Source organism: Apus apus, chromosome 2 (assembly GCF_020740795.1).
Source record: "Apus apus isolate bApuApu2 chromosome 2, bApuApu2.pri.cur, whole genome shotgun sequence".
Taxonomy (NCBI): domain Eukaryota; kingdom Metazoa; phylum Chordata; class Aves; order Apodiformes; family Apodidae; genus Apus; species Apus apus.
The window spans coordinates 44,609,257-44,626,667 of NC_067283.1; the positions used below are offsets into that span (position 1 = coordinate 44,609,257).

At 39.4% G+C, this 17,411-nt stretch overlaps 1 protein-coding gene across 2 annotated transcripts in view; it reads right to left on the minus strand.

Moving 5' to 3' along the window:
- The window catches only part of CPNE4 (copine 4), a 229,531-nt gene that overhangs the window by 89,937 nt on the left and 122,183 nt on the right, over positions 1 to 17,411 (minus strand). For both annotated transcript variants that reach the window (XM_051612099.1, XM_051612100.1), the window contains exons 4-6: positions 9,954 to 10,025; positions 6,099 to 6,173; positions 614 to 697 (exon numbers count right to left, since the gene is read on the minus strand). In XM_051612099.1, coding sequence (XP_051468059.1) covers positions 614 to 697; positions 6,099 to 6,173; positions 9,954 to 10,025 — 231 coding nt within the window. The remainder of the gene's footprint in view (positions 1 to 613; positions 698 to 6,098; positions 6,174 to 9,953; positions 10,026 to 17,411) is intronic.

The following is a 17,411-nucleotide window of genomic DNA, read 5'->3' on the forward strand; positions in this document are numbered from 1 at the left end:
ATAACTCAAAAGGAAAGGTTGTAGAATACATCCCTGAACTAGAAGCCATGGAAGAGATGCAGGACTGGGCAACAGGGATGGGCAGCATCAATTTACAGACATACAGTCTGCCTTGCTGGGAAGACTTTATGGGAACCATAACAGACAGGCTCAGAACCCTGAATATGTGACACAGCTCCACCCTGTACACCTAAATGCTGCTTTTTAAGACAGTGCTAGTCATTACTATAGAAGCACTAATGAGACTGGGACATAGGAAAAAATGTAAGGCACTCACTTTTCAAATCTCGTTATTACCAGCAAGCTGGGAGGAGGGGAGAAGATGCAACAGAGTATTAATGGGAAAATATGATACTGTGTGTAGCAGGACTGGGGCTAAATGTGTAACTACTGATCTTCAAACAGAATATCTGCCAGTTTAATAAAGCTCCAATCTTTGGCTTCAGTACCATCTTCTCTTACTCTCTGTACATAAGTCAAGACCTGATAACCCACTAATCAATAATTACACAAGAGGTTGCTTGCAATACCCTTTGTGACGTGGGAAGCATGAACTATTCCTCCTGACAGTCCACCTGTGTCCCTGGAGAGTAAATCCAATCCTATTCCTTACCTCAGTCCTGTGAACAAGTTGTTGGGTTGCATCATCATTCATCCGGAAAATCTCCAGAAAAGGATCAGATTTGCTGAAAAAATCCTAAAATAAAATATAGGACAGGTTACTCTTGGGAATTCTTTTTCTTTGAGCTTTTCAGGCACTGTGCAGTCCTGCTTTCCTGAGTGCTAGAGAAAAAGGAGAGCCAGTGTGGTTTTAGTGAGAACTCTTAGTGTCTCTCAGCAATATTTCATTCTTGTTCCACAAGGATTTTCATGGTACTGCTGTTGCTCTCAGTTTGACTATTCAATCATGACAGGCAGACTGTAAAACATTGTTTCAGAGCCTTTTCTCTTCTTGCACTCAGTTCAGATTCCTGAGTTCTAGTCTCCTTCATCCAACTAGCTTGTTTATTTCTGTTTCCATACCTGTTCGATCTTTTGACCATGCAAGGCACTTGGAAGCATATTCTGCAGTGGGGTTGAATATCACACTCTTTGCCCACTGTCTCAAAACAGAAGTTAATTGCCCAAGACATGGTGCTGCTACCAACTAACACAAGTACTGGCAAGATGGATTAGAGAAGGTTAGAGAAGCAAGACCTCAGGATTTTGATAACATGGCCCATGTTAAGATGACAAATAGAACAGGGAAATGCAGAAAATTACTTGATATCTCTAAGTACAAACAATTCTGTGACAGACATTGAGATTCACATACACACTGCACTGCAGAACACTTCGCTCTAGTCTTGCTAAAAACTTGGAGCATTCTTACACAATCCTAAATTAAATTGCTTTCTATTGCATTGCTGCAGTCTGACCACAGACTCTTGTTTCAACCACCACCTTCTTTTTCTGGACATATTGGCCGAGGGGAGGAAGAGTAGCTGTGTGTTAGTGCTCCACCGAATTCTGATTTCTACCTGTGCAACACTACAAGTGCAGGATTCAAATGGTATCAGACTATTTTCTGTAGTTTCAACTCCCTTCTTCATTTTTGTCTTCAGAAGAGCCACATGGTTAACTTCATGGATATGTAAATTATTATTTTCTATAGGCCATATAAAAAACTCCACAGACCTCCACATCAATTTGGGGAAGGGAGGGATTCTGTTTGCTCTCCTGGTGTTTCTATAAAAGTGTTAGTGAAAAAGTGACTGTAATATGCACAGCTCTATAAATTTCTCCTCACCAAATGCCCACCATACTTATTTTTCACTACGTGGTTAATGGTTCAGATGGGAAGAGCTTTGGATAAGACACTAGCCAAAATTTGGGCACATCGTTTTGGCCAAATTTGTCATTGGGGCATTTTTCCAATGCCACTGCAGCAAAACAAGCAAAGTAATCAGGGCTTTGAGAAGGGACACATGAATTTGAATCTCTGGAGAAGGGACCAGAAAGCCTTGCGTAAGGCCTTAGCAGCCTAAAGTCTTTTCCATGCCCTAAAGATGACATCTATCAATGTTGTGTTCAGAGTGCTTTTCTGTGAATGATCTGTTTCTTTTCCTACTAGTAAAAAGCTAATGGTGTATTTAAAAACTGAGGCAGATCTCATGCATAAGTATTTGTTAAATCTTATAACATGAAGCTTTAAACAATAAAGCTTTGTTTGCCTATTTGTTTCCATACATGATCATAGTATGTTTAATGTAAGAGTGTGTAGAACCAGCACAAAACCCAACAAAGTCTGTAACTCCAGAGTTTGTCTCAAGGCCCCGATGTAGATTTACTGTTTGGACTCCTTTCATTGCTTGAAACTGCTAGTATACAGGGGACTTCGGTGATCAAATTCTGCTAGGTTACCACAGCATAGCTAAGAGAAAAAGCAGAGTGTGAGGGTGCTGGTTTAATCATAATGACACCAACATTGAAAGTGCATAGGGTTAAGAAAGACTGAGCTGCTTCTTCTCACACATAACTACACTGATGGAAGCTGAGTAAAAGCTTAATGTTAACAGATTCTTTATCAAACACAAGTTTGGTAAGAAAAGTTACCTGAAAGAAAACACTTCAAAATTACACATCCAAAGACTGCACCCTGGAGGGCAGAAAAACTCAGAAAATAAACTAGGATTTTGGGTAAGACTCAAAATACAGTATCATTCCCAGCTGAGTATCATGAACACTGAAACAGCAAATCAGCACAAGGGAAGTTATTTTTAATATGTGGTTTTAACTACCAAGGCGATACCACGTAAGGGGAAAGATTTTAATGCGGGATGATAGCTTATATCACTTCTCCTTTAAAGCAAAAACAAAGCCTAATTCCTTTCAGAATGAAGGTACAAACAAAAAATCCTTCTATATTGAAGATGCTTCGTAACAACTCAAAAATGATGGATGAGGAAACATTTTATTTCATAGCTATTAGCATTTTCAAAGCTTTTTGGCTGTTATGCTGAATCTAACAGCTTTACATTATCTCACAAGAACATCCTCTCAAAGAAGAATAGCAGCAATAAAGGTTTAATGTTTTGATATTATAATAACGTCCTAGTGATTAATGTAATGCACTTGCTAGTGGTATGATGCACATTGTTTTTTTTTTTCAGTACAGTTACACAGTAATAATACAATGTACATGACTTGAACTTTAAAAATTGAACTACCTTCATTTCTGAGCATCTAGTTTGACACATCATTTAGTACATTAATTTTCAGAGCATGACACTTTTTAAAATTCAGATTTCAGGGTTATGTCAAAGGTCCCTCAGAAAAGAGCTGAAGTAGCCAAAAGACACTATTAATTTTGAAAATTATTCAGCAGCAAGACAGGGCATTTAAGGATTGTTTATTTAGTAGTACTTTAGTACTAGGGAAATATATAAAAAAGTAACTTGTACCTATATATGTATTTTGTAGACATTTGCTGGAGTGTCTTTCCCAAGCAACGATAACTGACTGTGTTAGAACAGAAAAAGCACTTTGCCGGCCCCAGTGCTCATAATCTGTTATAGCTATCATAAAAACGTAGCTGCTTGTTATGGTAATTGTGACACAGCTATTAATGCAATACAACCTTTCCAAAAGTTATTGTTCCACTGTGAAGTGTTCTCAGTGGAACCCTTGAAACAAAGATGTGCCATCTGAGCTGACTGGGCTTCAATAAAACATGAAAATGCAGTTACACCTTCCAAACAAGCACTGCAATAAAAAAATATAACCTTTATCTCTGCAAAGTCAGTTAACTAAAGGAAACTTTCATACTTGTGACTTTCCTGTAATTTTTCACTGAATGTTTCAGACACCCATTCAGGAAAAACTGAGTAGGTTTACTTGTTTTGTGGCTTCTTTAAAACTCTTGCAGTTTTGGAAGGAGTAAAGAAAACCAACAAATATATTCTGCCTGATAAATTATAACAACACATTTGTTTAATCTGCCAAAAAAAAAAAAAAAAGTGTTGTTCATACCTTTTTCCTTAGTGGAGTAAACTCATATGTTTAAAGACCACAATCTGGATCCTTTTTCAAGGAGTTTAAAGGATGGAGGAAGAAAATTTGTGTTCGTTCGAGATGCCACCGATGGTAATGGATGGAAAGATTTAATTCTTCTTTTTATCCTTAAAGCATATACAAAAGCTCCCTCCATCCCTTCCTTTATCAGCAAGTTGTGAGACATTAGGATTCAGTTTGTCACCTGCCATGCCCAAAGCTGCCAGTGCAGAAACTTGTGGGATTATAATGGTGATCATGTGTAGCAGAAAATGAACAACTGTTTTCACAGGCTTTCTCTGCCTTTAAGGAGACGGCAAGGCCAGTTACAAGGAGGGATTCCAGTAGGGAGTGGCATGCAAAACCATGCTTAGGATTTTACAAGATGCCTTTTCTCAATTCTCTGATGTGTTTGTTTGGGTTTTTTTTGACATTTGTGTGACATTGGAGAACTCATGCTTTTTCACCAGTGGCTGAACTATGCAATTTAAGTAATTTCAAACATTAGGAACAATAATTACTAATAATACCTTGCACCTAATTACATCAAAGTTCATTGTAAGCTGTACCAAAAAGCCACAGCCTTTTCTTATAAATGAGGTAAGTGTTCTTGCAGTATTTCAGAATGATCCTCCTTAACAAGTCCCCATAAAGTTTCAGTCTCTCTAAAAGGTGTTGCCCAGACAACGATGACCTAGCTCAGAAGCACACTCTGACAGTATCCTTTTAATTTACACCAAGAAGAGTCATAAGCCACCATAATATTTACACCAGATTACATTTTACTTTTGTAGAAAAGGAATTAATTTGTGGGAAAATTGAGTCTCATTATGTTGTATTTGTCCTTTCCTTTTTTTCTAGATGTGATAGCACTTGAAACAGGAAGAAACTTGGGTACAACTTTGGAAATCACGTATAATGATGGCTGTCCAAAGAGAGGTTGTTAAAGCTACATTTTGACACCTAAATAAATTACACAATTCAGAAACACTAAAACTCCAACAACTCTGATGGAAGAGGTAATTAATCTTTCAGATGAGAAGCAAATTCAGGTCCTGATCATTTATGATTGTTAATGATCCTGAGCACAGTAATGTTATTCACCTGTATGTTCTAAATAAATTCCAGTACTATTAATCTTCCTGTGTACTTTCTGCTTGCCCAAGTTTTTCTGGCAGTTTCAACCAAACTATTATTCATCAGTTATGGCCTAAATTTGAAAATCTGATGTATGTATCCAAAAAATACTCTCACTGATTTTATTTTAAGCTACTCACATGTCAAATGTTTACAAGCACCTCCTTGGGGCATCAGAATTGTGAACTTTTGGGTAGTGTTACCAAATGTTCCTAATTAGAAGCAGCTTCATATATAAGAAAGGACTATAGGCTAATGGTAGATATTGTGATCCAGTACAAATAATCTGATCTTCAGTGATATGTAAAGCCCTGTTATATAAAAAGGGTCATAGTCTTAGGACACCTATTAATTACAAAAATATTTTCTAGATTACCTCAAATAATTTTGTGCCTGCTATTACAGTGAAATAACAGAGTGTGACTTACAAGCAGTCATCTGGATTTCTTGTGAGGTGCTTATTTTATACATATATCACTAAAAAACAACACACATTTTCAGAAAGAGTCCATGCAAGACTCCTTTTTAAACATTCAAGCTACATTTTGTTGAACACAATTATATCAAACTGAGCTATTATAAAGTTTTCTAGCTTTATTCTAAGATGATTACTTCAACCGTAACATCTTTGATTACTTAGAGAAAGCTCACTCCTCTAAGCACTTGTGATCTGTGGCATTTTAAATAATTAAAATTGTCTTGGTTGTAGCATAATTAAATTGTCTTGGTTTTAATTAGATTCCCTTAAGTTTTGGGGGTTTTTTTTAATTACTTCGCAACTTGACGAAAGCCTCATTGTGAACATTCACTTGAAATCTCTGACGTGTTTAATAATAAAAGGCAAAAAAGATCTGTTGGGGAAAATCTCATCAAATTATATTTGCAGGCATTCTTTTATCTTTCAGCAAGGTTAATATCAAGCAGCTTACCTTGTCATCCAATTTCCGTGCACTGAATGAAAGTTCAACATAGTCGTCATTGCCAGACAGTTCCTCAGCAATCACCTAAATGGAAAGTTACATTTGAGTTCTGCATGGTGTAATGAAAGGGGAGAAAGATGCCATTTTCCAGTGTGAAGACTGTAGACCCCCATTAGGAAACTGAAGTGTGGTACAAGTTAATATGTTTCCCTCTGCAATCAGGAAAGGCTAAGAGCATTCAGCGAATCCCTTGCTCAGCTGAAGGGTGGCACCTTGTTGGGTCAACAAACCTAAATCACTTTGTATCACACAAACATGTCTTGTCAATGGACAGACATCAAAACCCTTTCCTCTAACCTTTTCCTCAGGTAGGAGAATGGAGAACTCCAGTCTCACAGTGTCCAAAGGGACTAAAAAGCTATACAAGAGTTGTGTTATTTGGGTCTAAATCCTAATTATTTTTATGCTGCTTCAGCATCATTTGACAAGCTAAATGAAATCACCTGTCATTACTTGTCATGGCACATTTACAGTAGGAAAGTTCTCCTGGTATAGTTTTTCTGCAACAGCTACATTGGCAAAACCATTTACTGTAGACTGAGTCAGGAGAAAGTAACATTAAAATAATGTAGTGTGATTTTTTCAGATGTCATAAGCTATGTAGGTAATGATGCCAATCACTGTGCTGTGCAATGTTGTTAAAAAAAAATATATATATATCCAACAAAACCAACCAAAATGGCTTTCCTGACTAAGCCATTAAAATGCCTGAGTGGACAGAAGATAGTAATCAAATCTGGGATATTTCACTAAAAAATGTTCTTTGAAACAAACCCTATTGTATTCTTTTTGACAGCTATAAAACCTTTCCTATTTTAAGTATTGCCCTCAGAGATTAAATCACCAAAATCACCTATTTCCTGGGTGTTCAAGCTCACAGCCACACAACTGACAGCCATGTCAGCTCCCCAGCCAGGTCCAGACAGTCTCCACCCCACAGACTGCAGGTCCTCAGGGAGCTGCTGGGGCATTTCAACTATTTTTCAAACAGGATGAAGGCTGCTGAGGTGAGAGCTGCAGCCAGAGCCCTGCAGCTCAGGATGCTTTTACTGCCCACAAATGCAACTACCAGTAAGGAGCCAGGTTCAATAAACTTCAGTATCACTGGGATTGTATAAGACCCTTTGACAGAAACTAACTTAGGGCCTCTACTGTGCATGACTGACAGGGTTTTGGTAGCAGGGGCTGTGGGGGTGACCTGTGTGGGGAGGCTGTGAATGGCCCCATGCTGGTCACAGCTGGCTTGGACACAGGCAGGAACTACCAGCTGCACCCATGATCCATAAGAAGTGCATCCAGTGCTCTAGTAGGAGGGTATTAAGAAAGGGTGGCAGCTGCTAGGAGCATGAGGCAGGAAGGGAGGAGCAGTAGGCTATGAGGCCACCCTAAAGAAGATCCAAGAGAAGGCAGGGAGAAGAGGATGTTGTAGGGGACACAGCTGGAGATGCGCTCTTGGAAAGAGGAGATCCATGCCTGAGGAGGTACCTCTGAGGACATGCAGTGTGCAGGTAAACCTATGCTGGAGCAGGGATGCCCTGAAAGAGACTGAGGCCTACATGCAAGCCCATAGCAGAGCTGAGAAATGAGCAAGCAGGAAGGAGCACTGGGCAAAATGAGGAAGAAACAAAAGAACACAAAGAAGAAATCACTATGCTCTGATCCTGACCACTTGTCACCTCAACAAGGCAACTAAGCAGAACATGTAAGGAAGGCAAGGGGAGTGGAGACTGGAAAGGAGTCATAAGAGGTGTCTGAAGTTGAGACTGGGGAATGGGGAGGAAAAGATGTTTTCCCTAAGAGTTTGTTTGTCATTTTTTTTTCTCAATACCCAAATTGGCAACAAATTAGATTAAATAAAATTCCCCAAGCTAAGTCTATTCTGGCTACGACACCTCACAGCAGTAAACTGTGGTATCTCCTCATGCAAAATATTCATATGTAGCCACACAGGGGCACAGATGCTTAATTGTGAATTAAATTGCCATCACGCAGGCATGCGTGTGATGTTTCATATGTTCCAGACATATGTGAGCTTGCTGGAAATCTAACTCATAGAGTCTGACACTTTTCGATGTAGTCTGATGGTTTAAAAGATCACAAGCTTGATGATGAACAGAGCTTCAGGATTTTCACATCAAGTTTCACAAATACTTTAAACTGAAAATAATGAACTCTGCCTTAAAGAGGTTGACAGACTTCCAACTGGAGAAGATGAATGAGGTTCTGTTTTTATCCTGCAGTCATATAATAAAATTGTATTGATGAGATGTTACATGGTCAAAGGGCTAGTAAAATTCCAGCAAGACATGGTGAGACAGGAAATTTCAAAATCCTACCAAAACCTCATAATTCACTATGCTGAACAAATTAGGAAGCTAGTATTTGTGAGTTCCGTACTTGACAGACAGCTGGTATGTACCCCGGGTCCAGAAATAAGGATGCATAATACATTTTTACTTCTATTCAGCCAGCAAACTTCTCATACAATGTTTTTTGTCTGAGTTCAGTTTTCTCCCATTTGAGTAAAGTGGACTTGCTCTTTAGTACTACTGGCCAGAAGCCAAAACAAGTAATTAAGGTTCATGTTTCATGGTTATCATCCAATGTTAGGCCAGCAGGGACAATTAACTAATTTCCTCTCATCTTCTGTATATCACAGACCATTAATTTTTGCCAGAATACCCTTCTACGAAGCCAAATGATTTTTGTTGAATTGAGCATTTGTGCTTTCAGAAGGCAAAACTCCCTCGTATTCCTCACAGGTCAGGGGGTGGGATTGTGTGTTCAAAACATCACAGAGATGGATGAGATGAAGTATGCCCAGATAACCCCAGCAGGCAAACCACACCAAGTTATTCAGGGAGCAAAGCTCTCTCCTGATTCTCTTCAGCCAGAAGAGTGGGGAATTCCTTTTCAATCCCAGACCAAAAATGAGTTTCACCTTATGCAGATGTCTCCCTTCCCAGGCAGACACCAAGGAAAGCATCTAAGAAAGAAAATTTCCTGGGGTCTTAGAAAGTATTATTTCTCACAGTCTGATGTCTCTTCTATGGCTGAAGGCAGAAAAAAATCCCAAACAATCAAGTGAGAAGAAACCCATCTGGCTAACTGCACATCAAGGAAAACAGTCCTTCTGAACCCCATGAGGCAACAGAGCAGAGACTCCCAAAGCAGAATATTTTATTATAGTCTTTGTCTTAAAGCACAGCTGCAAAAGTCACAAGCATGCTAGGTTCAGTGCAGACAAACTTGATCTCCAAAACAAGCCAGCAAAGAGAAAGATGAAAGAGTTAATTCATTGATTTGAAGATTTCAAGATACACAGGGGGCTGCTCTAATGGTCCACTCCATAACTGTATTACAACACAGCTGAAATACCTACACTCATCAAACTTCAGTATTTGTTTTTGCTGGGTGTGAGCCTATGTTCTCTGAGGCAGGTTTCGTGGTTTTTTTTTAGAAACTGGAAAAAGTCCATAGGTCGAGAAACAACAGATTTCTTCATGTGTCAAAGTGGGTCAAAAAGAAGTTCTGAAGGTTCTACAGCTTCAACTAAAAGTTATCAAGCAGCTTAACTTTCCTGCTGTCATCAAAGTACCTTAAAACTAGAAGTAGAAAATATTGTGTCTTTTGTACAAATCATACATTATTTGTTTTCATTTCCTTACAAAAAGCATTTGTCAGGAACAGTAAAAGTAATCTGCTAAATAAACAATCAAGGGTTGTTCTGGTGACTTAGCAGGATGCTTTTAGGGAGAATTAGTCACATTAGATGCTTCTAAATAACAGAAAAATAAGACTTACTGTTATGGATGACTTTCCTGCTGTGTTCCCATGTTTGAGTAATGACTTGGAGAGTTTCCTCTGAGAAACAATCTGCACAAAAAATAAAATCAAAGAGAAAAAAAAGAGAGAGAATCTGTAGTAAATAGATGGCTTATTGTGATTTCATTTTTATGTTGCTGGGTTTTTTGTTTGTTTGTTTGTTTGTTTTATTTGGTTGGTTTGTTTTTTTTTTTCTATTGAGGTAGTATCTTAATCCACAAACAGAATCCTAGCACAGTAAGACTGTGATTGAGAGGAAAAGTTTCCCAGGAAGCCTGCAGACAGGATGCAATGGAAGGACAAAGCAAGTAGTTGGGGTGAAGCAGAATGGGAAGAACACGGTTCAAGGAGTTGAACACAATACCAGAAACTGTACCTCAGATTTTCCTCAACTGTTGTCATGATAGCAACAGGAGGACAGAAGCAAGCGTTAAATGGACTTCAAAGAAGAGGGAAGCTGTACACAGCATATCTATCAGAGATGCCTTCAAAATCCATGTATTTTTTAGGAAATTGAAGTCCATTTAGAGGAGAAAGCATTTATTTTATTTCAAAATATCAGCAACTCTAAACTCAGAAATAAGCAATCTGCCCCATAGTTTTAGTTCCAAAACTGTCTCCTCTGCTCACCAGGAACCAGACCTATCCTGAAACTCAGCATTACAAATGAACTTGTCCATTGACCAATTTATAAATGTACCTAAAAAAAAAGGTTATCAGAGTGACACTGACAAAAGATATTATTTCCTACATCAATCATCATTAAATTTCCCTAACAGTCTTGAAATATTTAAAACTAGCCCGCTAAAAAAATAGAAAAGGAAAAAAAACACACTTCCAACATGCATAATTAGAAAGCTACAGTGATGCCCCAGTATATTAGGTCCCTCCCATCTGTAAAATAAATGCTGTATTAATTTGTTTTTAATTAGAAAATGTAAAAAATGTAGACAGATGTAGATGTAACTACAAACACAGCTTAGGAATCACATTTATTACTATTTTTAATGTGACAATACTGCAGCAGGATCGTGTTGTGCCAAGTGCGTGCAGATACTGACCAAAAAAAAATTGGTTCCACCCGAAGAAAAACCCTAACCTCTGGAATGTGGCTTTTATACTAGAAAGAGTCCTTTCCCACATCCAACATTACTTCCATCTTTGGCAAAATATGCAGAAGTATTAGTTGTAAAAGAGAGGCAGTAATTAAGGGACAGGAATGGCTCCAGGCCCTTCACTGGAGTCCTGGGTATCATATGCATTTCAGTGATAAGCCCTGTCAGTAGGTAATGGCCAGAGCTGCAGCAATGTGAGGAATACAAAGTCATGGACAGCCAAAAAAGGTGTTGTGAGATAGGAGCAAGTAGGATGTAAATTTTAGCCTAACATCACCATAGGGACACATATATGCCTGGCATCAGTTTGCTGAATTGAGCTGAAAAGTGGAAACACCTCCTCAAGTTACACACAACTATTGTCATAATGGAGAGAGCAGAACAAAAAGCAAGTTTCAAATGGACTTTGGATAGGAGAGCCATCACAGGGCTGGATCACAGGCTTGTCACAGAGCTGGACAGGACATGCAAAATCACTTTGTCCAGCTTTTGGTCCTAATGCAGGACCTGCTACACTGGGGTAAGCTACACCTGACAGATATGTGCTTCATCAGTTATTAAAGACATCAAGAGGTATAGGGAAACATTTTTTTTTTCTGCCAATTTATTATGGTATTCATTACCCTTACTGTAAATATATTTCCGTAACAGCTAACCCAATTCTTTGCAGTCTAAGCCAATTATTTCTGTCTAATGCACCATGAATAAGTAAGACAATGGTTTTTTCCTTCCTATTTCAGGCAATCTGTGTATCTGAAGACTAGTATCAACTCTCCACAGTCTTCTTTAGACTACAGAACCCAAGTTTGTCCTATATTACCTTTTTGACCAAACTTTGTACTCCTCAAACCACTCTCACTGCTCTCTGCTGAGCTCTCACAGACTGGCCCATAACCTACTCTTACAATAATGCTCAAAAGAGCTTCTCATGTCTTGCAAGCTATGCTGCTGATACACTCCAGAATTGCATTTGACTTATTTTAAGAACATTATACTGCTAACTAATGTTCATTTTACAGCCATTTCAGATTGCCAGCTGTTTCTCACCCTGCATTTTTGCAGCTGGCTGTTGCTTAAGTGAGTAATTTAACACTTGTCATTTTTCGACTGCTTTCCATAAACCAGCCTGCTCCCACCATTTCACTCACTTTTCCAAATTAACTTTTGGATTTCACCACTAGTATTGGTCAGTGGCAATGAGTACAGGTAACAGGACCAGTACTGCCAAGGTTTAGATGTCCTTTTTCTTCCATGGGACTTTTGGAAAGATTGCCTACTGTGACCATTTAAGTCACCAACTCCTCTGTTTTCCTGCCAGTTAAACAGGTCCAAGTAAAAGTCGTTGCCCTCCTGTGAACTATGAGGTGAAATTTTTAAAAAAACCCTTGTTTCGGATTCTCAGATTAGGGGTAACATAGAAATACAACAGATTATTCTTAATATATCATTAAACTATGGTTCTTTACCAACCAGACAATGTATTATAGCAGCTGCAGAGTAGGGCCCATTTATCATTATGATCTCTCCCCCTTCCCTGAGATGCACAGACAACTCTGTAAAATACAGCAATGTCCTAGTTTGAGCCAGGATGAAGCCACTTGTTGTCGATCCTGAGTCAAACTGTGACAAGTAAGTTCTTCCAATGAAAAGGTGTGGGTATTGTGTACCAGAAACTGTCTCATGTATGTTACATATATATACATACACCCCCCCCCCCCCCCCAGTATGAGATAGAACTTGGATGAGAACCTGTCCTTCAGCTAACCTCCATTAGAAACAGGACTTCTACCCCTGAAATACCCAAATTTCTCCAGCTCCTTTGCTGCTTTGGAAAGCATCCCAGCTTCCCAGAGGCACCAGGTGGACAAAAGCCTGAAGCTCGGGAGTGCCCATGCAGGTGGCAGATAGACAGCTCACAGTTAGAGAGAAGATAATTTATTCTGACATTCCCATTAGTAGATGGCATTAATAAGACTCCCTCTCTAAGCCATTAGCAACATAGTAACTCAGAAAGCACTCTGCATATGTAAATATGTGTATTTGGGTGCAACCGTTTACCAGTTGTTAATTAAGTGGCCAGTAAAACGAGTCTTCCATCTGACAACAACGTGCCAACATCTTTGCCTCCAACTGTAATTAGCAATTTAGGATCAGCAGAAGCAGACTCTCATTGCATAACTGTCAAGGAATATTTTCCGCAGCAGTAAATTGTCCTTTTTTTTTTTTCATGCCTTGTACAAAAAGCAGTTCTCATTGTCTGAAACCTCCTGTCAATTATTTATTGTCTTTGTCATCATCTGAACATCATAATAAAAAGCATTTGCTGACCTGATTGAGATATGCAAGTCCTGAAGAGTGGTAACTTGAGGGCCTAGAAAGCACTTGTCTAAGCTCAGAGTCAGAGATGGCTGAACTTGTAAAATGGCTTCTAAGAAGACAATCAACTACAAGTCTTTCACTTGTCAAGAATCTTTGGTTTGGCTCCTACTTCAAAAGCTTGCAATTTAAAACTTCATTGTCAGAGAAAAAAGTGTTTTATCCCAAGCTGTTGCGAATAAGTGCAGAAAGCAAATGTCTCTCTTCCTTCCAAAACAGCAGAATCCAGTTCAGCCCTAGTAAAGCCCATTACATTTCCAGAACATGTTTGGGGTTTTTTTTGAGAATATTTTATTAGAAGCATGACCTACGGCTGAACAAATGGATGTAGAAATGTCAGAGATTTAAGAGGTGAGGCTAAGAGAGACTTAGGAAATCAAGTTTATTTGCAGCTATAGACGCATAGAAGCTACTACCCAGTTCTGGTCTGACACAACCACATGTCCAATAATGTCTTCCTTACTGAATATGTTTGCAAGAGGTGGGAATAGGAACAGAATATTTCAGACAGGGACAATACGCACATGAAGTAATTCCTATTTATCAATTCTGCAAACATCTCAATAGAAAATAATCTTGATAGATTTCTGTTCTGCAGTGCTAAGGGATATCAGCTTCGTGATAAGACGAGGATGGGAAATTCCCTTGAAGATGATCTACATTTGCCTTGTTATGTATGAGTCCAAATAGGTTAAGGACAGATCTGAACAGATCCTCTATATTGCTGTAATTAAATTTGGATTCCCATGTTACCCTTTGCTCCTATTTCCAATTTAAAATATATAAAACGTGCTTTGCTTTATTTTAAAAGTATGAACAGATATGACACTTTGGCTACAAGCACTGAAGTACTGGCACCAGCTGCATGCAATGCATTGGCCAGCAGTCACTCAGAGACAAGGACTCTGATGAAGGTTTGCTCTCTTCTGTGTCTAAGTCATGAGTCATCAGCACTATGTACAATGAGCTAAGAAATATAAGGGCCCATTTAACCTGGCTTGTGTAAGAACCTTTAAAATATACTTCTCTTTCTGGTCCTTCCTCAACAATATATAGGAATAACTTTCAATAATATAAAGAATTTCCAATTTTTATAAATCAAACTAATGAGAAAATATCAATACAGCTTTCTAACCTAGTGATTTAGCATTGGCAGGAACAGATAAATCTCATATATCACACTGAGAAGTCTTGTTTATATTGACAGTTTGGGCTAGTTCAAATTCTTTCAACACCATTAACTCAGTTTTGCAAGGTGCTACCTTGAGCTAGAGGCCTGTTAGTCACACTCCACATTTCCTCTGGGATCAGAAAGCTGTGTAGGTTTTGTTTATCTATTTCTTTCAGTTATATTGACTTGTACAATATCTAGCTGTCGACATAATACCAATATTCTTTTGTTAAAGGCTTCTTGAAACATCCATGGATAACAGCCATGGCTCCCTTTCTATTTACGTGTTAGGCCACTTGACTTTTGTTAACTCATGTTAACTTGGCTTTTGTTAACTATTGTTAAGTTTTGTTGACAATCATAGAATGGCTTGGGTTGGAAGGGACCTTAGAGATCATTTAGTTCCAACTCCCCTGCATGGGCAGGGACATCTCACACTAAACCAGGTTGCTCAAAGCACCATCCAGCCTGGCCTTAAACACTTCCAGGGAGGAGGCAGCCACAAGTTTTCTGAGCCACCAGTTCCAGTGTCTCACCACCCTCATACTAAAGAATTTCTTCTTAATATCTAATCTAAGTCTCCCCTCTTCCAGTTTGTAACCATGACTCCTGGCCCTCTCACCACATGCCCTTGTAAAAAGTGTCTTCCCTGCTTAGCTGTAGCCCCTTCAGGTACTAGAAAGCCACCACAAAGTCTCCTTGGAGCCTTCTCTTCTCCAGGCTGAATAACTCCAACTCTTCAGCCGGTCTTCATAGGAGAGGAGCTCCAGCTCTCTGATCATCTTCATGGCTCTCCTCTGGACTCCCTCCAAGAGCTCCATATCCTTCTTGTACTGGGGGCTCCAGAACTGGACACTGTACTCTAGGTGGGGTCTCACAAGAGCAAAGCAGAGGGGGAGAATCACCTCCCTTGACCTTCTGGCCACACTTCTTTTGATGCAGCCCAGGATACTTTTGGCTTTCTGGGCACCAAGTACCCATTGTCAGCTCATGTTGAGTTTCCCAACAAGCAACATCCCCAAGTCCTTTTTCTCAGGACTGTTCCAAATCCATTCTCTGCCCAACCTGTAACTGTGCTTATGATTGCCCCAGCCCAGGTGCAGGACCTTGTACTTGGCCTTACTGAACTTCATGAGGATGGCATAGGCCCACCTCTCAAGCCTGTCAAGTTCCCTCTGGGTGGCATCCCTTCCCTCCTTCAGCCTCACCACACACTTTGGTGTCATCAGCAAACTTGCTGAGGGTGCACTCAATTTCAAGGTCCATGTCACCAACAAAGATGTTAAATAGCACCGGTCCCAGTACTGACCCTGAGGAACACCACTCCTCACTGGTCTCCATTTGGACATCAAGCCAGTGAACAGAACTCTTTGAGTGAGACCATCCAGCCAATTCATTACCCACTGAGTGGTCAACAGACTCTTGAATCACTGGCCTCTGTTTTTGACAGAACCAAGATTGGGGAAATACTTTGCTTAGTGACATGTAAGAGTGTCCGCAGCTTTTCGGTTACAAAACTTGGAAGATTAGGATAATTTTAAATAACTCCTTCAGTCTCTCAGATTCTTTATTCAGACTGGCCTCTTCTGTCCACGGAGCTTTCTTAAAGGAACCCTGATTTAGTTATTTAGACAGTCAGATTAGGCAGAAATTTCTCTCCATAGTACACAATTCCAAGATGTCTTTGTATCTCTTCCTTGTCAGCTGGGATAATCAGCCAAACAGCTTTAGCTGAACCAGCACCTCTATGTCAATTCTTTCCCAGATGTGTCATTCCTGTTATATGGACTTGCACAACTTCTTAACTTCCTTCTAGCAGACCCACCTCTTTTCAGGATTTCAAAGAGCACCTAGTCACATTTTTAACTAGCATTTTTCTCTTGATCCAAAAGCCTTCCATACAGACTGAATCTTCACCATCAAATGCATTCACTCACCCAGTACAGAGCTCTTTACCTCTCTAGATGCAGAATGACCACTTTGAGCTCTCAGGCTTGTGCCCATGGTTTTGGCATCACGTTAGCTCATGCACCAGTACCCAGCTTAAGCCTCAGAAGCACTCCAGTTGTTTTTGGACTGCTAACACATGCATCTTTAGCTGTGATACTACTTACTGACCCTCTATTAAACCTCTCTGAGCTACTGCTTTCCTCTTTTTGCTCACACAATGCATGCACTTCCCAAGTGGCATTTTTCACTCAGCTATCAGCATCTTTTTTTTTTTAAACATGGCACTACTTTGTTTACAAGAGCATGTACACCTCCCTGTGGTGGTGTTTGTGAGGCCAGCTAGGAAGCAAATTCCTTTCAAAATGCAGTTCTCTGTGATATAATGTTTTAGATTTCACACTATCACAGCTCTGCTTCCTTCTCCATCCTTACATTCCAAACAAAGGCTAATTTTGTGCCCTGCAGTTGCCATTTCCAAGTGTTTTGCCTCAGTTTAGGGTAGAGTCAATTAATACCCAACTGACAAGACTGAGTCTGCAACCTTACATCAGCCTTCCACACCCTTATTTTGTTGTTCTCAATTTCAAAATGTGAACATTTTCCTTTTCAATGGGGATTCTTCAAATTCCTGTAGTTCAGTGTCATAATTGTCCTTCTCTAGTTAAATAAACTAATAGCTACTAAAATATTAAATGCTTCAAACCCACTCCATAAGAAATCTGTCTCTATCTTACCTGCTATACTCATTGTCTGCACTGTCCTCCACATTTTTGGTGAGGAACAAATGTTTTTCAGTCTTTCAATCACCATTCTTCCCCTGGAAGT